The 25,662-nt window shown below is 42.5% G+C and overlaps 2 protein-coding genes across 2 annotated transcripts in view; both read left to right on the top strand.

The window, feature by feature from the left end:
* The window catches only part of LOC145455404 (kinesin-like protein KIF14), a 245,977-nt gene extending 239,286 nt beyond the window's left edge, over positions 1 to 6,691 (top strand). Inside the window, exons 3-4 of the mRNA XM_080333373.1 lie at positions 5,733 to 5,910; positions 6,412 to 6,691. Coding sequence (XP_080189499.1) covers positions 5,812 to 5,910; positions 6,412 to 6,573 — 261 coding nt within the window. The 5' untranslated portion in view covers positions 5,733 to 5,811 and the 3' untranslated portion in view covers positions 6,574 to 6,691. The remainder of the gene's footprint in view (positions 1 to 5,732; positions 5,911 to 6,411) is intronic.
* Positions 6,692 to 11,753: 5,062 nt separating this feature from the next.
* Positions 11,754 to 15,853, top strand: LOC145456030 (uncharacterized). The gene is made up of 2 exons (XM_080334061.1): positions 11,754 to 11,884; positions 11,948 to 15,853. Exon 2 carries the CDS (start codon positions 12,245 to 12,247, stop codon positions 15,851 to 15,853), a length of 3,609 nt encoding a protein of 1,202 aa, XP_080190187.1. The 5' UTR covers positions 11,754 to 11,884; positions 11,948 to 12,244.
* Positions 15,854 to 25,662: the final 9,809 nt, after the last annotated feature.

The following is a 25,662-nucleotide window of genomic DNA, read 5'->3' as shown; positions in this document are numbered from 1 at the left end:
TAAAAATTTGTTGCTCGAACGTGTCATCGGTCCCCACCCGATGGGTCCAATGACACACGTCCTGGGGACCTATGACACATTTACCCTAAAAAACTCAAATGTGCCTACTTTTGCCAAAGAAGAATGTTTGGTCGCAACTGTCAAAAAATATAATAAATATTAACTCAAATGTTGTCATAAAATCACGTTTCGATTTAGGCTCGGACTTATAAATTTGTGGGTACATACATATTGCCCGAAAATCGACAGTGTGACTTCGAAATACCTCGCTATAGCGATAAAACATCATATGCAATTATTACATAAAGATTTTCTGTACCTAGGCATGTTTCGTTTGTTTCATGATTAGTATGCTTGATTATTTTGCTTGATTTGGCCATTGTATCATCGGTCCCCCCCCCTACGAATTTTATACATGAATCGAAAAAAAGTCCACTCAAGGAAAGTACTGAAAAAATAATAGGTGCCATTATATAGCCTGATACAAGCCCTACACTTCACAATAAAAATGATTGCTGGTTTGTTCGTGTTGAAGGTTACAAAGAAAAATGTATATGTCGATCTAAATTTAGTTTACACCCCCCAAAACAAAAATCGTCTGAGAGACCCCATAGCTCGCGCACGTCGAATTTTTTTGTATGTGAGGAAAGATTTTGCCAGCATGCAATTGTAGACAAGTTAACGGAGTGTGATCATGGAATTATCATGCAGAATTTTCAAAGTATTTTCGGTCCCAGTGATCCATCGGTACCACATCTTCCCTATATAATATAGGAATAGCTTTATATATCCGAGTTTTCATTCCGCAAACTTAAGTCAAATCTGTAAAATTCCCCGTTAAAACACCCCGTCACGCTAGCTCGGGGTATTTTCCACCCAATGTTTCGACCTAGGTATTGTATAATGCAGCGCACAGCCTGTCTCAATCGACTAAATACTGAACCACTTTTGCGAGTAAGAGCCCTTTCTATATATTAAAGATGCTTCAATTAACTAGATATAAGCCAACGGGTATTTGAGAACAAAATTGATTCGTCAGAATATTTCTTCATTGCATCATAAAGGATGGTAATGTTTAGTGTTGTCTGTGATGTGCTTCATGCAAACCATCGTACAAAGAGACGCTTGGTGGCGGCTCGGAGTCGTGGGGGAGTAAGAAGTGGAAGCGTGTAGTGGACGTGAGGGGTCTGTGTGTTGCTGTTTCAGTTGACGTGTTTTATTACTTCTTTGAATATATACATCTTCGAGTACAAGCTATCGCGGCCAAGATGACAAGTGTCAAGTTAACGGATATCGTCAAGAATTATGTGGACTATGGAACGTCAGGCGACTTTGCAGAATGGGCGGAGAAATTGGAATTGGTTGCCAAACTGCAAGATTCGACTGCGTCTCTCGTGAACACCCTACCTTTATTGCTCGACGGGCCGGCATTTGCGGTGTATAAACAATTGCCTGGGGCTACGAAGAAGGATTATAAATTGTTTAAAAAGGGGTTATTGACAGCTTTTGGAGTGGATTGCGATGTGGCATATGAACAATTCCGTAACCGTGTACTTCAAGTCGGGGAATCGGTTGATGTGTTCCTGTCTGATCTGAAGAGGTTGGCAATGTTGATAGGTCTGGACGGGGATATAGCTAATCCAATAATTAAGTGTGCATCCATTGCTGGTTTGCCTGCAGATGCCAAGACACAGCTTAAGTCTATGGCTGAGGTAGAGCAATTAGAGTTGGACCGAATTGCATCTCGGGCACGTGTACTATTGCCCACAAAAGATGGTGAAAGTGTGTTTTGTGCTGCTGGGGCTCAGCGTAGAGTATACGGCCCCTGCTACATATGTAAGGAAGAGGGTCACATCGCCAGAGACTGCCAAAGTAGAAATTCCACTGGTGCACGAAGATACTATGACAATGCTCCAAGGAAGTGCTTTGCTTGTGGACAATGGGGGCACATCGCCAGACAATGTAAAGGGAATCCGGCTGCGGGAAAAGGCCAGGGAGGGACGTTGGCACCGGACGCCCCCTCCGCATCGCATTAGGAGGACGAAAGGTGCTACCATTTGTGCCAGTGGAGATTTGTGGCATGGTGACAAATGGGCTGGTGGACACTGGTTGTGAGCGGTCAGTTATTCATGAGGACTTATGTAAACAACTGGGTCTGACACCAAAAGGACCTTATATAGTTGTGGAAATGTTAAATGGGACACTTACTACTTGCCCAGGGTGGGTGCGGGCAAAGGTGACGATTGATCGTATTGCTGTAGAAATCGAGTTCTTAGTGGCGTCGGATCTGGTGTACAATGCAAAGATAGTGCTGGGGGATGATATTGTGAAAGTACTTGTGGTGTTGAGGTTGATGCTGACCTAAACGCGAAGTTTGGACTTCGTGCGATTAAAGCATGTGTTGCAACGAAGGTTGCCTCGAGTATTCAGCCAGTGGAAGTAGTTGACTGCGATTTCAAAGCTGTGTTCGATGGTGAGAAGTGGACTGTGGAATGGGTGTGGGAGAACGAAGAAGAGCCGGAGATAAGAAACCGCTGTGCAATGTACCCAGTTCCATCAGAGTGTCGTGAGGCCTTTACTGGCGAAGTTGATCAGTGGATCAAAGATGGGTGGCTGCAAGAGTATTGTCCTGCAAAGCATGGGCATCAAGACGGATTAATCCCGCTCATGGCTGTGAAGCAACCGAATAAGCAACGGAAAGTGCGGCCGGTGATGGACTACCGAGAACTCAACACTTATGTCACGAGTCACCCCGGTCTGGACACTGCGGTATGTCAAGAAAAGCTAAGGTCTTGGCGAACGACCGGTGAAAATGCATATGTCCTTGATCTGAGAAAAGCGTATTTGCAGATTCATGTGTCAGAGCGACTGCAGCGGTTTCAGGTTGTTGAGTACAAAGGCAAAAGATACGTCATGACGCGAATGGGATTTGGGCTGAACGTAGCTCCAAAAATTATGTCAAAGATTATCGGCACGGTTCTAGGTCTGGATGAGGAAGTGGCTCAAGGAACAGATCACTATATCGATGACATATGGGTCGATGCGAGTGTTGTCGATGTTGGAAAGGTGAAGAATCACCTGGCCAAGTACGGTTTGCAGACAAAAGAGCCAGTGTCGATATGTGATGCTCGCGTACTGGGCCTTAGAGTCATGGCAGAAGAAGGCGGAATGCGGAAATGGAAGAGAGATGGAGAACTTCCTGTGGTGGCAGAATCCCTGACGAAGAGAGCACTGTTTTCGCTGTTTGGGAAGTTAATAGGACATTATCCTGTGGCGGGATGGTTAAGAGTGGCATGTAGTTATGTCAAAAGACTTGCCAACGAAGTTGAATGGGATGCAGTTGTTCCAGAGCAAGTGAAGACTCTGGCCGAAGATGTGATGGCCAAGGTGCGGAAAGAGGATCCAGTCGGTGGGATTTGGTGTGTGTCTCCTAGTGGTCAGGCGCAAGTGTGGTGTGATGCAAGCAATTTGGCTGTGGGGTGTTGCTTGAGAGTAGATGGTGCCGTTGTAGAAGACGCGGCGTGGATGCGTAAGCAGAGTGACAGTGGGCATATCAATGTTGCGGAGTTGGATGCAGTAGTGAAAGGATTAAACATGGTGCTGAAGTGGAATATAAAGAGCGTTGAAGTGGTTACGGACTCGACCAGTGTGTACAATTGGGTGAGGTCTATACTGGAAGACAGTCACAGACCAAAAGTGGGTGGGATAAGCGAGATGGTCACGAAGAGACGGTTGGGAATAATCTCGCAGCTCATTGAGGAGTATGCTCTTGAGTTGACCATTCGTTTGGTTCCATCAGGTGAGAATATTGCTGATTCCTTGACAAGGGTCCCGAAGACCTGGCTGAAACGGGTGGGTCTGGCGGTTGGGGCAACAAACGCAAGTGCGCGAGATTCATGAGAAGCATCACCTAGGAATCGCGAGAACACTTTTCCTCGCACAAAGATGTATCGCGGATGATGTGAGTCAGGAATTGGTGAAAATCGTGGTCGGAAATTGTAGAATATGCCAACAAATCGATCCCAGCCCTGTTAGATGGGAACATGGCCAGCTGTCAGTGGAGAACGTGTGGGAGCGTTTGGCATTGGATATAACTTACGTCGGTAACCAGCCATACTTGAGTATGATCGACTGCGGGCCGAGTCGATTCGCAATCTGGAGAAAGGTGGCGAATGAATCAGCCGAACAGATTATCCGGAACCTTCAGCAGGTCTTCTTGGAGAGGGGACCGCCATCTCAGATCCTGACAGATCAAGGCGCTGGTTTCACATGCCAGAAGACAGTTCAGTTTCTCAAAGACTGGGGAGTTACGCATATGACGAGCTGTGGCTATAAACACTCTGGAAATGGGATCATTGAACGAAACCATAGAACGATTAAGAGAATGGCTGCTCGGTCTGGAAGAAGTGTGGAGGAAATGACGTTCTGGTACAATCACACTCCGAACGCAGAAGGAATTGTTCCGGCGGAAGCTGTCCTCCGTTATCCGGTAAGGTTGCCAGGATCTCCCGTGAACGAAATGAATAGATCAACCGATGCAAACCCATATGTGGTGGGAGAGGAGGTTTTTGTGAAACCTGGAAACGCGAGGTGTTTCACGCCGTGGAGGGAGGGAACTGTGACAGGGATAGTTGCGGATGCTGTGGTGGAAGTGGACGGCAGAAACAGGCATGTTGCTGATGTTAGGCACATGGTGGGGGAGCGACGGAAAATTGCTGGCAGTAGTAAGGTACCTTCAAGAATGTTGGAACTGGTGTTTAACGGGGATGAGGTGGGGGAGGTCAGGGATTATGACAATCCTGAACCGCCTGATGCTGTCAGTCGAAGAGACCTGGTCTTCAACCAGGAGGAAGTGGGGCAGGAGAGAGAGCACAACAACCCTGAACCACCTGTTGAGGGTGTTCAAAGAGTATCGGAAGACGGACAAGACACTGAACGCGCTTCTCGTGATAGGGTCCCGCCCAGATGGTGGGCAGATTACTTTGTTGACGTATGAGTGGACATTTTACCTTTGCTGGGTTTTTGTTCTTGCCTCGTTTTCTTTTTGCTGTCTTTGGGGTTATTACTGTAACTGCAATTTTGTGATCTTTAGATCAGGGGGGGATGTGATGTGCTTCATGCAAACCATCGTACAAAGAGACGCTTGGTGGCGGCTCGGAGTCGTGGGGGAGTAAGAAGTGGAAGCGTGTAGTGGACATGAGGGGTCTGTGTGTTGCTGTTTCAGTTGACGTCTTTTATTACTTCTTTGAATATATACATCTTCGAGTACATTGTCACCCACAACCTCTCATGAACGTTATATAATATGGGTTGCTTTGTTTGGAATACTTTCACGGTAGAGTTAATAACTGGGCGCATTACTAAATTCGATGTAAGCTAAGATTTCTACCACATTCTCAGTTGATTTACTAGCACTGTCACACAACGCAATAAAAAACAATACAATAACTGTCACCGGGTTGCTAATCGCTGAGAGTTCCGGGATGTGTAGCCTACATCAGGCTCGAACCAGTCCTTGAGATTTGGGAGGGACAGGGGGTGGTCTGTGGCAAGTAGCGGCAGTACAAGTACAATGTTGATTCCAGCACAGTTTTCCAAATCTAAATGTTGCATTGGTCCTGAGCAATTTGGTTACTGCCCACAATTTCAATGTTTTCGAGACCTTTTCATAAGCAGAGATATGACAGAAGAGCCCTGGTCTAACATACTGATGTCTGCTTTGTTGGTAACAGTATCGGAAGAAAAGGTGGCGTTGGGGATTGTGAAATTCAGCTACTGAGCGCTCTTGTTTCGGATACACATTGCGAGATCATGAACGAACGTGAAGTGATCACTATCACTCCAAGTCATAGTTCTGCGAAAACATTCGTCAATGGAGAATTGATTCACGGACCAACACAGCTGCATCATGTGAGTGCAATTATTGTGGTCCACACAACATTCGAAGATGTACGTCTAGGCCCAAGGTATCAACAGATTGAAAGTGTGAATGACCGAGCGAGATAGTGTAATGGTTATGCGTCCGGCTTCTCGAGCGGTAGGTCGTGGGTTCGATCCCCGGCCGGGTCATATCAAAGACTCGAAAAATGGTATCCGCAGCTATCCTGCTAGGCACTCAGCAATCACGGATAGCATGGAGGAGAAAAAAAACGGGGGCGCAGACTAGATGACCTCATAGGGCCGTATCGCAACTCCGTCGCCAAAGCATCTCGATGGTGCAGGCGAGAAAGAATATCATATCTCTCTCTCTCTCACCTGAAATTATTGTGGTTACGAAACATATTCCAGAACATACTTTTTTGGAAAATGTATTTGCATCTCATTGTTTTTATGCTATTTGAAAGCACCGAAGCTTATTCGTTGAGTGGAAAACATGTATTGTGAATATGTGATTATGGCTACTATTTCCAGGGTGATCGTGTTGTAATTGGCGGTGATCACTTTTTTCGCCTGAACCATCCGATTGAGGTTACACAGAGGGACAAATTTTACACTTCTAAAGAAGCTAGAAGAGATTTTGAATATGCTAAAATGGAGCTGGTTTCAGCACAAAATGCAAGGTTTGTCTATTAACAATTCTTATTTAGATGATACAATCTATCATTTCTGTCACTGTAACTGTGTACATTCTGCAGCGGTGGTTCCAAACCTTTTTCGACTCATCGCCTCCTTTTCAAGCTATACACCGATCATCGCCCTCAAATATTGGGAACCGAAAAATAGGCATACAAATTGTAATCACCGGGGAGTTGACTAAAAATGAAGGTCAACTTTATGGCTCGATCTCCAAATTACACTTATATGCAGGGTTGCCATATCGTCCTTATTTCTAAGATTTGTCCTTATTGTGAAGGGTCACGTCTTAGAAAACTCGACTGTCCTTATTTCCAAGAAATGTCCTTATTTTCGACTTGCGTCCTTATTTTGTCTTATTTCCAGCAACTGCAGAACTTCAATTATTTCACTCTGGTATATGTGTTGCATAATATTCTAAAATTATGCTCTTGCGTCGAGATTTTATGACATCATGAATGAAAGGAACTCCCGTGGCGTACGCACCACTTGATTTGACTTCGAAGTGGTGCAATAGTTTCGCTAGGGCAGTGAGTAATGAAGAACTTTCGGCTGTACCCAACCTAACACAGCGGACGTCATCTTAGCAGAATAAGCTGTAGGGAAGGCAGCATTTATTGCGTACTGAAAAAAAACTTGGACACTTGGGTTAAAAGGAAAGCTATAAATCATCAGTGTTGGGATGACCCGAGTCATGACTTGACTCGAGTCGTATCATCGGTCCCAGCCCGGTAGGTCCGAAGGCACACGATCCGGGGACCTATGAGACATGCTCTCAAAAACTCAGCTGTGACAACATTTCTTGTTGTGTAATATAATCTAAGCTACAGCAAGCCATAAAAAGAATGTTTGGTCGCAACCGTCAAAAATGGAATTAATATAAACTCATATGTTGCCATAAAATCGCGTTTCGATTTAGGCTCGAACTTATAAATTCGAGGGTACATACATATTGCCCGTAAATCGACATTGTGACTTCCAAATACCTCGTTATAGCGATTAAACATCATATTCAATTATTACATAACCGGTTTCTGTATGTAAGCATGTTTCAGTTGTTGCATGATTAGCATGCTTGATTATTTTGCTTGATTTAGCTTTGTATCATCGGTCCCCACCCCATTATCTTTATATTGAAAAAAAAATCTAGTCGAAAAAGGTATTGAATAAAATAATATGTGTCATTATATAGCCTGATCGAAGACCTGCACTTCACAATAAAAATGATTGCTGGTTTGCTCGTGTTGAAGGTTACAAAGATAAATGTATGCGTGGATCGAAATTTTGTTTACGCCCCCTAAAACAAAAACATCTGTCAGAGACCCTATAACTCGCGCACGTCGAAATTGTAGACAAGTTCACGGAGTGTATGCATGGAATTATCATCGATAATTTTCAAGTATTTTCGGTCCCAGGGATTCATCGGTACCCCATATCTCCTAAACGGTGTCGTATAAATCACTGTATCTTGTGTATGTTCGGATTGTTCGAGATTCGCCGTTGCGCCTTGTGAGAGCAACCATAATCCTTTACTGATTGTATGTTGCACAGATCCTCCATATCATTTTGTTTCAACTTCTCGAAGCTCCTAGATTTTGGCTGATAATAACTGAATGTAGCATGGAGCTGCACAGTTACTCGCGTATTTTATTAGCGGTTCTACGTGTACCTAAAGGATACATCGTCTTTTTGCATGTATATTTACCTAGATATGCTTTATTTGATCCAAGATGAATAATAATAAATTAATCTGTCTTTCACACAGCTAGCAAAATGTAATGACTTTGAATCATCACCCTAACTTCAAAAATTCAATTTAACTTGAGTAGTATAGTAGATCGCTCTGGGGGTGGCAGGGGTTCTTATGGGCGGGGTGGTGACGCGCCTGAAAACCGGGGGTGGTGATGCGCCTTTTTAGACCCCCCTCTGGGTGGTGATGCGCCATGTGTTCTTACGGATGCGGTCGTGATTCGTACTTTCGGGTATAGGCTGTGGCGGTGATTCGCCGTGAAAACTCGTGGTCGTGACTCGCCTTTTTTGCTATGGGCTGCGGCGGTGATGCGCCATGTATTCTTACGGGATCTGTGGTGACTCGCCATGTGTTCTTATGGGTGCGGTCGTGATTCGCACTTTCAGGCATCTCTCGCGCGGTGTTGAATAGTCACCAACAATAACCGCACAAACGGAAACGTGGCTTGTTGTGAGGATTAAGCAGTGCGACTTATATTTCGAATGACCTGCGCGCTGAATTGTTTCACGGCCAACCGCGTGCTACTATCGAATATTACACTATTCCATTCAGTGCGAAATAGTTTGATCGTAAATTATTATATATGATATCGTAGTTTAGTCGTGTCAAATGTCCGATCGTGTTCTCTTTCCTCGCTATTGATTGCTAGCTGAATAATACTTTCGGTTTATTCGCTGTTTCGCGCCTACAAAATAGTCTGCTGTTCACAGTCGCAACTTCATCGCGATAGTACAATTTTCACACCTCGATCAGTAGAACAACACCGCACTAATCCAGTTGTCGAATCACATAGGTCATACATTTTACGCGAAATGAAATATTGTATTGTGGTATACAAATATGCAAACTATTCTTTCAATTCAACAAGTCTAGTTAACGAATCGATTTTCAAGCTGCCGACACAGTTTTTAACACGAGTGAGTTGATATTTCTTCCCGGGTACGAGCGAGGCTTTGCTCCATTGGTCCAAAACCACCTCACCAGTATCATCCTTCAATGTAAAACTGTATAATTTCAACTCCTTTCCGGCACCAGAATTGACCGTCTTCTCCTCTCGAGAAACACAAGTAGCGGCGATCGAGACGTATTCATCTTTATTTCCGTATACCGATTCACAGGTCAATAATGGGTATTCTTCAGTCGTATGTCTCGATTTTCCATGCAGAGTTACTGACGAAGCCCGTCCCAGTAATACAGCAGGTTTTCCAGTAAACTTGTCAATTTGGACCCAACCGGATTTGACCATGAGTTTTTTTCGTTTGGAGAATGCTTTCTCAATGATCCCGAACAATTCACGATTGAAACACGTGAAAGATATCTCTTCGTTATTACCGTCGATGAATATACCTTTGAGATATTGACTAACGCCACCTCTTTTGGGCGATGAGACGAATTTGACACCGACGTGAAAATTTGAAACTGCTCCGACTTGCATACTGCTGACGCTGTTCGATGTCATATCGTTTGATAAAGTGAGAGTCATCAACAAATCCGTCGATATTTATAGAATTAGGTGCGTGGTATTGAGTGAGTTAACAGTCTTTGTATAATCCTGATGACCCGCGTGAATAGACTTGGATTGAAATAAACTTTACAGGAGTTCTGTAAGAAATGATACCGTTCACAAGCGACAAACGACACGAATAAATTTTCTTCGTACCCAGTCGCTTATCAATGTACTGTAGTGAGTATTCAAGATGTCTGTTGCTAAATCTCTGTACACCGCTAGGGTACGTATGTCACTTTTCATCGCCGCAATGCTTATGACACTAAAAACCCCATTCCAGTCGTTGCCGTATGATCGAATCGAGTTAACCAATGCGGTAAAATCGCACTTTCGAACACGGCTCACGTTTTCTCCATGTACATAGTAATCTAGTACTCCGTGGATGAATTTTTCCGTTTCGCTCAATGTGGGGGTTGTCAAGTTATGATAGTACAGAAGGTAATTCTCAATAATCGCGATAGTTGCCATAACGAGTATATGTAACAATCAACTGAAATAGTAAACCATGAGAATGACACCACAATGTGTTAAAATGGTGAAATACACCGCTCAGATTTCGGAAAAACAGATGTTGGCGGGTGCGTTTGACATGTGTGGCGCAATAAAAATCGACCGTTTCGCTAAACAGGAAATTCACTAAAGCGCAGTGCGCTGTGCGATTTTGAAAAAACAGATGTCCGCGGCCGCGTTTTGACCTGTGTGACACACTAAATACGTCCGGTTCTGAAATTCGGAAACGCGATCGGTTCTGAGGATTACGCAGTGTGCGGCGGCCTATATTTCGAATGACCTGCGCGCCGAATTATTTTCCATCCAGCCGCGTGCTACTATCGAATTAAATCTATAAATAGCCAACACCACGATCAGATTGTTATACTTCGCTGTCGCAGACATAAACGTTGGTTGGAGCAGTTAGATTAATTATTGTACATATGTACAATGACCGAGGCTCAGATAGATAATCTTGACAAATTTGGTTATGAACCAAACGCATTTCAATCGCAATTTGAAGAGAACGCGGATATCTTTGACGCGATTAATCCTGGTGATCTGATGACGTCTGATTTAAGAGTTGAATCCGCAGAACGCGACCTTACGGCGACGATCGAAATGCGACCAAACCATACAGATATAGCGCACCAGGCGTGGCTAAAGTCGGGTCAACTAGCTAGAGAAAGCGGGATTAATGACCTCGCGAACTTGTTGACGACACCGTGTGTACCGATCGATGAGGCGAACGTTAGCACCGAATTACCGAGTACTGAGAAGCCGTCGACTTCTGGGGTGACGCTACCACGCTCCGCAGGGTCGCTATCGGTAACTGATACTCCTAAATCTGTATCAACCGACAAGCCGACTCAAAAAAGAGCCACATCGACAACGGCGGGCATACCACCGGCTAAACAGCTTCGTAATGGGAAATCGAAAAATTTGAATCGTACCGAACCCAGACAGAAGGCTAGCAAGAAACCTGCGAAATCGAAAACCGTGAGTGACGATGATTTTCGCGACGACGTGAAGGGAAAGAAGAAGCAAGAAGAAAAACTATGTCAATACACAGTTGACAAGATGGTCAACTACCTCCAGACTATTGACATTGTTAAGCCGCATTTAGGTTCAATACTATGTTATGTTGATTCGTTGACGGAGAAAAAAAATTTGACTGTCACAAAGCTCATGACTGATATCAAACGATTGCTTACTGTCAAGGGTCAGCGTTGGAGTCTTGATGAGATTCAGCCTGAGTTAAATACCGCAACCGATGAGTACTTACATCGACTTCTAGAAATTAGAACGAAATTAAAGTATAATTTGTGATTGTGCTGTATGATTTTCATTGTTGTGCGTGTGTATTCTCAATTTCTGTTTTCCGTTTCAGATTTTACAGTAGAGCCATAAATAATAGCTTCTGAAATTCAACCACTAGTGGCGCTGGTGCTCGTGTAATCTCGAATCAGTGGTTTAGGTCTTTCTCTCCCGGTGTCGAGCGGCGAACAACGTGGCTTACTGTCTGGGTATATTCGATCGCGAATTGGTGGATAAGGAGTTAATTAGTAAGTTATTCGGTACGATTACTTTGATTTATGAACGTAATATGTTATTCGTTTATCCTACAGACAAAACAAGCGTCGGAATTGAAGTAAAGAATTGCATAGGTGAGTTATTACTGTTCAGAACTAGTGAACATGATGTAATGATTTTGTTGTTGAACAGACAGAGCAACTCAAGTTGAACACACGAGTCTACTGGTAAGTTATCTGCTATAACACAACGTTAGTGGATATAGATTGATGTGTTACTTGTTTTATTAAGCATAAAGAATCGAAGACACCAACAAAGAAACTAGAATGTAAGTAAGACTGGTTTCATGTTCCTCAAGTGCTGAATTTGACCACGTGTTATTAATTTTACAGATGAGTCGACGCAGACGGAATCGTGTTCGCGAAGAACCGAATGCACCACCAGAGATTGGCTACGAACACCAAGAAGTTGTAAATCAGAACTGGCAAGCGATAAAATCGTATGTAGTGAAAAAGACCAGTCATGTGTATAATATTCGAGTCATCGATCGTGAGCTAACGGATGTTTACCGCGATATCCAAGCGATATTTTTCTCCGAGTCACATACCTTCAAAGTGAACTACGCACATGCCATCATTTTATATCACACTGAGACTCTGAGATTTCGGTATTTTCATGCTTCGGCAAACATCGATAGTGTATTAGAAACACCGGCGCTAATTTCAACACTACCTGAATTCGATGAATTTGTTGAATCTATTCGCTTGGAATCCACACTTGATTTGTTACAAAACTCTCGACCAGACACAAAGTCACTACCAGTCTGTCTGACTAATGTCCAGTTTTATGTATACCCTACGGGTCATTTACTGATTGGTTGTGCTGGTATTAAGCTACCGACATGGCTTACAAAATCGAAATGCATCTTGACAATGTTAAGTCGACCCAATCGACATCTGTACAAGGACAATCTGTGCGCTTTTCGTTGCATCGCCCACTCACTAGGCAAAGATGCAAAAGCATTGGCTCAACAATTCACTTCGGTTTATGGGGTCAATGTAGAATCTGGTGTAACTCTTGACATGTTGAATGATATCGAGGTCTTGTTTAATGTGGCCATATTTGTATACACCAAGACTGATGGTGAAGCTGTCGCGCTCCGTCGTAGTACGTTTGAAGGGAAACCTGTGTATTTACATTTAGAACATGCACACTTCTGTCTCATTACTGATATGAGGCGATATATAGAGACCTATAAATGTGATGTTTGCCAACGATTATTTGATGAACAATATGATTTGACCAGACACAAATGTGTAACGGGTCCCGTTGAAGTGTTCCCGGGTGGCGTGTATACACCTCCTCTGAACATCTTTGAAAAACTTGATCTAGAAGGGGTGTTCGTTCCTCACCGACTTCGTTATTTCAAATACCGTATCGCGTTCAGTATAGAGAGTGTGTATGATACCTCAAAAACTTTGCGAGAGCACCAGAACATCCCCATCTCTGTTAGCATATCGTCTAATGTGGAAGGTTACTTGGAGTCGTATGTAATTGTCTCGAGTGGTGATACAAACGATTTATGCGCACAAATGATTGACCATTTTCACGATATTCAAAGTGAATCATTCAGACTGTCACTCACAGAATATCGACCCTACCTGGACATGCTCAAATTGAAAATTACCGAAATGAAAGTGCTCGATCCTTCAAAACACCCAATATCCCTTGAACGTTTACAAGTGGAGTTTATGAGTTATTTGCGTCAAATCCCTGTTTTGTCGTTCAATGGTGATCGATATGACTTGAATTGGCTCAAAGCGTACTTGTTTGGTTTTCTCGTTGACGACAATCTTAGTGTACTGAAACGCGGTAACAAATTTCTCACAATGACGACCAACAAACTTCAATTCTTGGACATTGTGAATTACTTGGCACCCGGGTTCTCGTATGATTCATATTTGGAAGCCATCAAATGTAGCACCGCTAAAGCTCACTTCCCGTATCAGTTTCTGACTAGTTTGGAAAAGTTGAATAACTCGAGTCTACCAAGCCACGACGAGTTTTACAACCCACTAAAAGGTTGTAATATATCCACAGTTGAATATGAAAACTGTTTGAAGGTTTGGAACGACAACAAAATGACCTCTCTGCGTGATTATCTCAAATGGTGCAACGCGAACGATACTCACTACTTCATAGAGGTTTTAGAAAAACAATTCCAATCTTTCAAAAGTCAATTCAATGTTGATATATTCAAGGATGCGGTCTGCCTGCTCGGGGTTGTATCGAGGCATCTTTTTAACAGCATCCCGCGTGATTTCACAATGTTCAACGACAAACACCAGGATCTGGTTTCGTTATTCAGAGACAATTTAGTGAGTGGACCATCGATCATTTTCCATCGATACCCAAAACCGGGTGTAACTCGAATCAAAGAACATGTCTATAAGGAAAATGCACAGATTGCACAACATATAACAAGTTTGACCAGTGACTCGCTCTATCTGTATGCTTTAAGTCGACCAAGTCCAACTGGATTTGCGATACGTTGGCAACCAATCGACGCCGAGTGTACTAAATTCAAACCTGTCAAGACCGCGCCGAAATGCTCAGAGACTGTAACCCAGTGGATGAATTGGTATTCCCATATTCATAAGGTGCATGTTCACCACGCTTTTAACGGATCTGAAATTCATGTGGGTGTGCGCAATTATCGACCTGATGGGATTTATCGTAATTCGGCCGGACAAGGGATAATCTTATTGTTCCTTAAATGCGATTTTCACGCCCACGATTGCAGATTCGGATGTGATGACCCAGTACGTCGAGAGCGAGCTAAACGTGTTCATGATTATTACAAAAGTCTAAATTATCAGGTTGTATGTAAATGGGAATGTGAGTGGAATATTGAGAAGAAGAGAAATCCTCATATTGTGCGATATCTCGATGGTATTCAACCACAACTGACTCGTGCCAAGTCTGTCACCCCACAGAAATTGATGGAGATGGTGATGAATGGCACTTTCTTTGGTTGTTTGCTGGTTGATATTTGTACTCGACCACATTCGAAAAAGCGATTCGTTGAACTCCGCCCGATATTCAAAAATACCACAGTATCTCGCGATACCGTGAAAAGTACCATGGATCAGCTTGCTGCAGATCGGAAATCGCTCAGTAAACCCACTGACATGTTGGTTGCGTCGTACTGCGGTAAGAAAATCCTAACCTCCGACTTGATCAAATGGTATATAGATCACGGGTTGGTGGTATCAAAAATTCATGAGGCTGTCGAATTCACAAAAAAGACATGTTTTGACAACTTTGCGAAAAATGTCTCAGACTGTCGACGTGCTGGGGATCGCGATCCTAACATGGCGATTATTGGGCTAACGCAAAAACTCGCTGCGAATTCTTGTTATGATCGTGAGTTAATGAATCCGCGTAAACTCGAACAAACCACATTCTGTGATAAAAGCGAATTGGACGCAAATGTGGAGGATCGCTTTTTCGTCAAGTGTGAACAATTAAACACAGATCTATTTGAAATAACGAAGCACCCTCAAAAGATCGAGCAAGATAACTGCATTCAAGTATCGTTCTGGTTGTATAATAATGTCAAGTTACGGATGTTGTCGTTTTTTTATGACTGTTTATGCAAATATTTTCGTGCCGACAGCTTCATGCTACTTTCGGTGGATATCAACTCGTTTTTCATCGCGCATTCAGCACCGCTCGATGATATTCTCATCTCCGAGAAAAGGAGCGAATTTTACTGTGATTACGAGAATTGGTTTCCACGTTATTTTTGTGATGAGCATCGAAACGAATTCTTGACTGATCCGATTTCTTTCGACCGTTCGAGACAATGCTGTAAAGATACGTATGCTCATTATCTTCATCAACCTGGTTTGATGGAAGTGAGATACGACGCCGATGCATCTTTCCGTGGTCTCAACCATTTTCACATTGACCCAAGAAAAAATAAATCACGGCGTTGAATGTTATTGTGGTGTACTTGTATATATTTTGTGTGATTTGTATTTATTTGTATATACTGTGTGTTTGATGTGGTTTATTTGTATTGTGTGTTCATGTATCATTTGTTTTACAGATGGATAACTATCTAAAGTCTGTTATGTCATTAGAGTTGAATAGTTTACATATAGAGATGGTTACATTGGAGCGGGAATTACCACAGTTCATGATTCTTGGTTCTACCAACAACTCCCAACGTCGATGATACCCGATTGATGAAAAGCAGACCACCAAAACTTGCGCTCCGCGGTGAGGTATATAGTTTGTTATAGAAACACTATATTTTAAAGCGTTATGAAAGTATTATGAATCCTCTTATGTGATTTATTATTTTACAGATTGGGATCAGCTGCTTGACGACCTGAAGCGTTCGTAACACTACAACTTCCACTGACGATGAGGAACAGATGAAGATTTCATAACCCGTGGAAAATTGTTGAATCGAACTCTACTGGGATTGTATATTCCGCTAGAACAGTGGTTCTTAACCTTTTTTCGTCCAGCGCCCCCTTTCAAAAATTATCGTGCTCCAGCGCCCCCCTGAACTTCATATTGTAAGGAATGTAATAAAGACAATGAGTAAGAGGGAGGGCCGTAACAGCACTTCGTCAACCCCCCTAAAAACGACTGCCTTGCGCACCCATAGCGTGATAAACCGAACTTCTGAGGGCTTCGCCCCCACGAACCCCATATCGTGATTTTGATGGTCAGCAAAGTTTGTGTGGCCTGGTCGCCCTAGGTACCAAAATTTGCTATAATGCATGGTAATTGCATATTTTCTATAATGCATGGTAATTACATTTATAAGTCGCTATAAACTTTTTATCCTCTCAGCCCACGTAATCAGATTTACCAGTAGCACTGAGTGAGCTGTTGTATAGGAAAATAAGGGGCACGTAATTAATAATTAAACATATTCGGGCGTTCCCGCAGGTACAATTATTCGTTACCAGAGCCGTAACAGCACTTCGTCAGCCCCCCTCCCCAAACACGTTGGTCCTGGGCCCCCATCGGGTGATAAACCAAACTTCCGGGGGACTTCGCTCCCAGACCCCCATTAGGCTGTCCGCTATTTGCTGATAGCCTATTAGCTATCTACATTGGGTGTCCATTTACTGAGGGAGCTATGCTCGCCTAGTCGCGCGAAGTGCGAAAAATTTCACTAATTAATGATTGAATTGGTCAATATCATCGGGAATTGCATGTAAATTGAGATCAATTTTCATCCTCTCTCTGCTCACGTAAACACATTTACCGGTAGAGCTGAGTTAGGTGCAATGTTCCCTCTAAGCTGCGCACGTGCGCAGTGCTGACACGGTCTCTGCGCACAGAAAATCTACGTTGCGCACAACAAATCCGGAGTTATTACCTTTTTTTAGTCGTTACGCACTGTTGTCCAAGGGTCAGCGCAGTGAGTTGTTGAGTGTGTGCAGACTCATCAAAACTTGAAGCGAACATTGTGAGGTTTCTTGGAAACTGTAGGGCCCGTTACCAATAATTAAACATATTCGGGCGGGCGAACCCGTTGGTATGACCTCGTTGCATGATGTTATTTCGTGACCCCCTGTCTGCAATATCAAAAGATATAGAATCGCTCAACGGGGATATCGCCCAACAGGAATATCCCTGTCGCCCAATCGTACTAAACTAAAAGACGCACACGATTTCAGATTGGTATTTCTTCACTGACATATAATATTTCCCTGCCAGATGGAATTCGTCTTCTGGGGTTCAGATTGCCAAGACAGGAACATTCGGTGTCAGTCATTTAGGCGCCCATGGACAATTAAACCTATATGTATTTTGAAGGCTATATGTAACGAAGTTTTCGGTGTTAATTTGCTCTGAATACTCATTAAGGATATGTCCTATCACCACATCATCTACTGCGAAGCCATTTTTCTCCAGCGCCCCCCATACCGCCCCCCTGAGCCCAGCGCCCCCCATATCGCCTCCTGAGCGTTTCCGCCCCCCTTCAACATCGCCAGCGCCCCCTGGGGGGCGCTGGGAGCAAGGTTAAGAACCACTGCGCTAGAACATGACGACTACAACAGCGGATATTCCCAACCTTGTTGATATATAAACACATGCACTTTATCGAGTTTCAATAAACAACAAATGATGGAATTGATCCACCCATTCGCGTGTATTGTGAGTGGTCCTTCGAGAAGTGGGAAGACTACTTTTGTTGCAAAGCTGATCAGACATGCGACATCCATGATTAAACCAAGTGTATCCAGGGTCGTATATTGTTACAATAATTATCAGGAGGTTTTCAAGACGATGCATAACGTAGAATTCCACGCCGGTCTAGATATTTTAGAAGAGTTGAAGGTTTGCTCTGAAGACACCTTGATTATAGTGGATGATTTCATGACTGAGACGGCGAAAATTGCAGACTACTTTACAAGATTTTCACATCATTCGGCCAAGTCAATTTGCTATATCACACAGAACCTGTACCACAAGGGTAAAGGAGCACGTGACTTGAGTCTTTCAAGCTCGTATATGGTGATTTTCAAGAATCCGCGCGACCAACAACAGATCAGTTTTCTTGGTCGACAAATGTATCCAAACTCTAGATTTTTAACAGAGGCTTATCGTGACGCTGCTAGACAACCTCATAGTTATTTATTCCTCGATCTCACGCAAGAAGCACCTGAAAATCGACGCGTTATGACCAATATATTTCCTGGTGAAACCATGGTGGTTTATAGCCCGATGGTATAAATAGCCAAGCGCGGGGACGACTTTAAACTCAAAATGACCAAGGTACCAGCTCGGACACGGCGGCATATACCCACACTAGAGTTCCTACATAAAAGTAAACCAGAGATACGCAAGCAAATTATATCGGGGGCCAGCAAAGAATTGATCGAGTGTATATGTGATTGTACAAAGAACATTTTAAACGGCAACATCCCTCTTTCAAAGTATAAAAAAAGCGACTATCAGCTCATAAATGTAGTTTACGTCGACTTGTCAGGAAAGACATCCCTATTCAACATAAAAAACGTATGGTTAATCAGAATGGGGGTATGTTTATGACTCTATTATCAAGCATCCTACCGGTCGTCACTGGTTTACTCGGTAATCTTTTCAAAAAATGACTTCTTTTAAAAAAATCTTCATAAATCCGAACCCGATCAATGAGGTTGAAGTTCAGAAATTGGATTTGGATATCGACAAATGTATGAGCGACATATTACAGATGAACATACCCCAAGAACGAAAATTAGCCTTATATAACGACGCACTAAATCGTTATCAAACAAAACACGACACATTGAATCAACCGATGAAAATCGATATATCAGAACAAAGGAATCTATTTTCGGTTAGTGAGTTGGACGCACTGCGACGTCTGATCAAGGGTGAACCATCAAGGATTCCTAAACCTCACTCACCATCACCGAGTAGCCAACGAAGCAAAGTAAAGACCCAACATGCCAAGACGAAAAGTGGTCGTACACCCAAGACCCCGAGACGATACGGATGGGAGCCATACTAAGTATTTCACGCCAGGGCTACCCGGTAGTTACCGCGGTGCATACGTATTCTCTAGAGGGCGGAATAGAGTCAAAGTCAAGGAGTTTCTTTCGAGCAAGGACGCGTACACAAAACATTTTCCATATCGAAAGAAATTTAAGAGACCTAGAGTGATTACGTCCGGTCTCGGTGTTCAGTATCAAACCGATCTCATGCATATGCAAAATCTTTCAAAAGAAAACGATAATTTTAAATATGTGTTGGTGACGATCGATTGTTTCAGTCGATTTTTATATCTGTATCCACTCAAGAACAAAACCTCGCAAGGAATTATTCGTGGATTCAAGGAAATATTTAAAGATCGTATACCTCATGTTATTCAAAGTGATCAAGGTTCTGAGTTTACTAATCGTGCGTTTCAGACTTTCTTAAAAGAGAACAATGTGCAACATTTTCATACAAATAGTGAACTGAAAGCATCGATATGCGAGCGTGTTATTCGTACTCTGAAGCAAGTGTTATACCGTTATTTCACGCATAATAAGACTTTGAATTATGTTAATGTCCTGTCTGAGATATGCCAGGGGTATAACACTACTTTTCACGTGGCTATAGGGTGTCCTCCAGCGGATGTTAATTATTCAAATCAAGAACAAATTTTCCATAGGTTATACGGTGACATGACCCCTAAAAAACCCAAACTAACTATCGGCACACCCGTCAGGATTTCGAAATCACGTGGTAATTTTGTAAAAAGTGCCTTGGCGAGTTGGACCGAAGAAATCTTTTTCGTATCTCAATGTCGTAAAGGTGACCCTCCTACTTATCAATTGAAAGACTACCACGGTGAAGTTATAGACGGTCGCTTTCAGCGTGAAGAGTTACAACCAATAACTAAAAATAATAATATTTACAATATCGAAAAAATCCTGTCTACTCGCAAGAAAGGAAAGAAAACGCAATATCTTGTAAAATGGTTGGGTTACCCGTCTAAATTTAATTCCTGGGTCTCGGATTTGTATAAATAGACTCTGAAAATGTTGTTCAACCAAACTATGGATTCTGATTCCGTCTCATCTCGCATGGGTCAAGTCTCGAACAGTCTGAAAAACCAGATTGTGTTTATTGTACAGATTTGTATGTTAGTGTGTGTAATCGTGTTTTCATTATATCAAATTTCTGTCGGGGTGGATCGTGAAATATATTTAACGCTACTGTCTTCTTCACTTGGGTATTTATTACCGAATCCATCACCTCACCGTATATGTTGAAAGAAACAATAAAATGTTGTTGACTCTACCTTCGAATGCGAGTTTGGATAAATTTCCGAATACTAGCACAGATTTTCAAACGGAACTTTATAAAGAATTAGAAATGAATCGCCATGAGCTAGGATTATGTGAGCTGACCTTCCCCCATGATTTTCAGCCGCGAATTGAAGTGACAGCGAAAAGTATCGGTTTTGGATTTGTCGATGCGAATGGATTCACCGAACAGTATTATATTCCCGAAGGCTCGTATTACAACATCGGTGAAATGTTAGAATCGTACGAGAAATATTACATGGGGGACATTTTCATTTTACAAGGATTCGGTGACTTTAGAATCACATTCAGAAGATTAGTTACGAGTAAAAAAAGACCCAAGCAGGGTGTACCCATAAATACCGACACTGCAGACTCTAGCGCCAGACACGTACCCCGTACCACACATGATTCACCCGAACCTTACGGATTGATACCACTTGGTTCTGTGTTGGATACAATAACATTTAGACGCGTTGTATCTCGTCGCCGCGGAGTGGTAGAATTTATATTTACACCTGCGATAAAGTTGGAACGGATTGATAAGGTTTATGTGTATTGCGATCTGATACAACCAAGGCCACACGGTAACAAGCTGCAACAACTTTTACGGGTGGTTACTGTAACCGCTAAACCGAATGAAAACCAAATCAACATATTCCCAAAACCATACTTCTTTGCTTTAGCGAGAAACAGTTTTAGAACGATACGAATTTATCTACGTGATGCAGCTGGCAACCCTATTAAATTTCGAAAAGCACCAGTGACAGTAACCCTACGCTTCCGTCGTAGAGCTGTTGATTCAATATGAGTTACATCACGTTGTCTGGCACCCAAGGTGAATTCTCGGTGGTGTTACCGAATGAAATTATTTGTAATGAGCTTGCGTTGATGGATATGAGTTTTGTCAGTGAATCTCTTGATCGAATTATAATCAATCGTGATCAAGCACTCTGGGAGCTACGCAACGAAAAAGATCGAGTAGTAGAAGCGTACCTAACACCACTTGGGAATTATGCAAACAACCTCGAGTTGATGCGAAGAATATTATCAGACAGTTTCAAACACTGTTTCACCGAAAGAATCAACGATGAACTTTTCCGAATTCGTTACCCGAAACATATCACACTCCATCCCACGGATATATTCACAAATTATTTCACTGTAGTTGATCAAGTGTCGACACCAGTATGTAATGCCACGTCGATCAAATCTAAACCAACTCAACCCCACCTCAGATATCTATTTGTGTATATCAATGTACTACGACATCATCCGGTGGGTGATTACATGAGTCAATTGCTTCGTGTGATCCAAGTAAATAACGAGACGTGTATGAGACAAGAAGTTGTATTTGAAAAACCGTTCTATTTCCCAGTATCGATTAACCACATCCGCGATATAAAAATCACCATCAGGGATCAATACGGTCAGTTAGTATATGATATAGAGACCACATTGACACTCTACGCACGATGAAAATAGTGACGTTAACCACCTCTACGCTTGGTACTGATTTTGAACACAGACTACTCACCATCAACAACATCCCGACGAGATATTGCGAATTAGCCCTCATGGAGATCGATTTCACTTTAACCGAACCGGCGATTGGTCAATATTTGTTTTTGTATTGCGATATTATTCACCCTCACTTACTTGGAGATACGTTAGCGCATTTATTACGAGTTATACCGCTGACACCTGGCGATGTCACGCATAATTGGATAGCGACAAATCCGTATTATTTCCCTGTTTCAAAAGATGTTGTAGATTCTGTATGTCTTTACCTCAGGGATGAGTTTGGGGAACCTATAAATATAATAAGTCGTTCATTGCAAGCTACATTTAACATTAGGAAGCGATTATGAAAGTTGTTTTCACGTGTGATCATCATTCTGTCCATCGTCATTATAACCAGACAGGCGATGGTTATGGATATTTTAGTGGTGGAGTTCAAGCCGGTTCCGGTATCGGGAGTTTGTTTAAATCACTTGGTCGTTTAGTGACACCTATTGCGAAATACGCCGGTGGTCAATTGTTACGGACTGGAGGTGAAATAGCGAGAGATCTATTACAGGGTAACTCGATCAAGTCTAGTGTTATCAAGAGAAGTAAACAAGCTGGTGGTCGAGTGATTGATAAAATTTTAACCCCAAAAGCTATAAAAAGGAAAAAAAACAAAGTCAAAGAACACTTCATCCAAACGTCGTCGTAAACAACAGGATATATTCGACTAAGAACTATGTTGATGCATGCGGGTTCCAGAGAATGTCATAACTCCGGATTAAACATATTTAGTATACCCCACACGCAAACCAGTATTGAGGAATCGCAATATGTCGTCGTCAAACCCCATAGTTTAGGTAATGTCATGGAAGTACAATTACCAAGGACGGATCGATATATGGATCTACAAAACACGTTCTTGAGATTACGTTTGAAGCTCACTAAACGCGATGGAACTGATTTAGCAAACGATACACAAGTGGGCCTGGTCAATAACATGATGGATTCTCTTTTCAAACAAATCGATGTAACTATTTCAAATGAGGTTATCACAAATTCGGATAATTGTCATGCGTACAAAGCTTATATCTCTCGGTTGTTGAATGATACACATGGTGCCTCGGAGAGTTTTGTGCAAGGACAAGGTTTTTATAAAGATGTCGCTGGATCTATGGATGTTCTTGGTGCAGCGAATACTGGATATGTTAAACGAAAAGACCTTACAAAAAACAGCACTCCGTTAGAGTTGATCGGAAAAATTCGAATGGGGCTTTTTGAACAGTCTAGATGTATGTTGGATAATGTCGACATGAAATTAAAATTTACACGTAACGAAGATAATTTCTGTCTGCTTGGTGGCGTGGAGGATGTACAAATTGTTTTACTCGAAATGGAGGTGTATGTCAAACAGATGAAGATCGCTGAAAGTGTAAGCTTAGCACACAAGTCTGTATTACAGAAGAATACTGCCAAGTACCCCTGGATACGCTTACAAATGTCGACTCATACATTCGCCGCGGGTTTATCGAAAATTGATAGAGAGTTAGTTAGCGGCACCATGCCAAAGAAGATCGTAATTGGTTTAGTCGAGACCACGACATTTAACGGTGTTCGGACCAAAAACCCATTCAACTTCAAACACTTTGATGTTCAAAATCTTTCGTTAAGTGTGGATGGGCGTCAAATTAATGGTCGCGAATTTCATTTCGATTTTGATAAACATGGCGGACTCGAAGGTTATATGACACTATTCTCTCGGACAGGTCGCTGGGAATCCGAGGCACCTTTGAATATTTCACGCAAAGATTATGTTAATGGATACACTCTTTTTGTGTTTGATTTGACATCCGATAATAGTCTGGGATGTTATCAACTTCATAAGACAGGAACTGTGCATCTGGTTTTGACTACGTCGAAGCCTTTACCAACGTCCGTAACCTTGTTATGTTTGAAGGAGTTTCAACATCTTCTACAGTTGAACCAAAAAAGACAAGTCGTCGAAATATGAATACGTCCGAGATCAATGATATTCTCTATAACCATCCTGATACACGAAGTCTATATCTAGGAACTTATCCAGTAGACCAATTACCAAAGAAACCAACTAGCGGAAAATTCGCTATCATCATTAATTACGACGAATCGAGTTTGCCTGGGTCTCACTGGGTGTGTATATACAGAGATGACGATACTCATTTTCATGATTCACTAGGTTTCGGACCACTAAAACCTCAGATAATCGAATTCCTGGAGCCGGATGAATTTTCTGTGACTGAGAAACAGTTACAGAGTAAAACTTCGGATGTGTGTGGAGATCATGCTATTGCATTCTTGATAAAAAGAGCTCAAGGATTTTCAGCCAAGGAATACTTGAATAATTTTGGTGATGATAAAAAAGTGAATGATACGATTGTGCGTGCTTTTGTGAAGGGTTTGATTTCAGAGTAATAAATGAATGTATAAATGTGTATACTTGTGATTCTTGTTGTGGTTGTGAACAGCAGACTATTTTGTAGGCGCGAAACAGCGAATAATCCGAAAGTATTATTCAGGTAGCAATCAATAGCGAGGAAAGAGAACACGATCGGACATTTGACACGACTAAACTACGATATCATATATAATAATTTACGATCAAACTATTTCGCACTGAATGGAATAGTGTAATATTCGATAGTAGCACGCGGTTGGCCGTGAAACAATTCAGCGCGCAGGTCATTCGAAATATAAGTCGCACTGCTTAATCCTCACAACAAGCCACGTTTCCGTTTGTGCGGTTATTGTTGGTGACTATTCAACACCGCGCGAGAGATGCCTGAAAGTGCGAATCACGACCGCACCCATAAGAACACATGGCGAGTCACCACAGATCCCGTAAGAATACATGGCGCATCACCGCCGCAGCCCATAGCAAAGAAGGCGAGTCACGACCACGAGTTTTCACGGCGAATCACCGCCACAGCCTATACCCGAAAGTACGAATCACGACCGCATCCGTAAGAACACATGGCGCATCACCACCCAGAGGGGGGTCTAAAAAGGCGCATCACCACCCCCGGTTTTCAGGCGCGTCACCACCCCGCCCATAAGAACCCCTGCCACCCCCAGAGCGACCTACTATACTACTAACTTGAATCGTGACTTGACTCGTGACTTGACTTGACTTGACTCGGGTAACCTTTGAAGATCGATTGATTTACTTGACTCGAGTCAAAATCTGCAATGACTCGAGATGACTCGTGACTCGAAGGTAGTGACTCGATCCCAACACTCTAAATCATTGATAAATTTATCTAAATTATATTGTACAGACCAACGTGTTTTTAGGGGGGACTTACGAAGTGCTGTTTCGGCCCAGAGTGAATAGGTGAACTTAGACATGAGCTGTCGTGAGGTCCATGAAGCATTTTATGCTAAGGAGTTGTTGGAGCATGTTGTTTCTGGATGCCACGACTCGTATAAATACAACG

This window comes from Botryllus schlosseri, chromosome 14 (genome assembly GCF_051294905.1).
Source record: "Botryllus schlosseri isolate E-star chromosome 14, Bs_hap1, whole genome shotgun sequence".
Taxonomy (NCBI): domain Eukaryota; kingdom Metazoa; phylum Chordata; class Ascidiacea; order Stolidobranchia; family Styelidae; genus Botryllus; species Botryllus schlosseri.
This window is presented reverse-complemented; position numbering and strand designations above follow the sequence as displayed.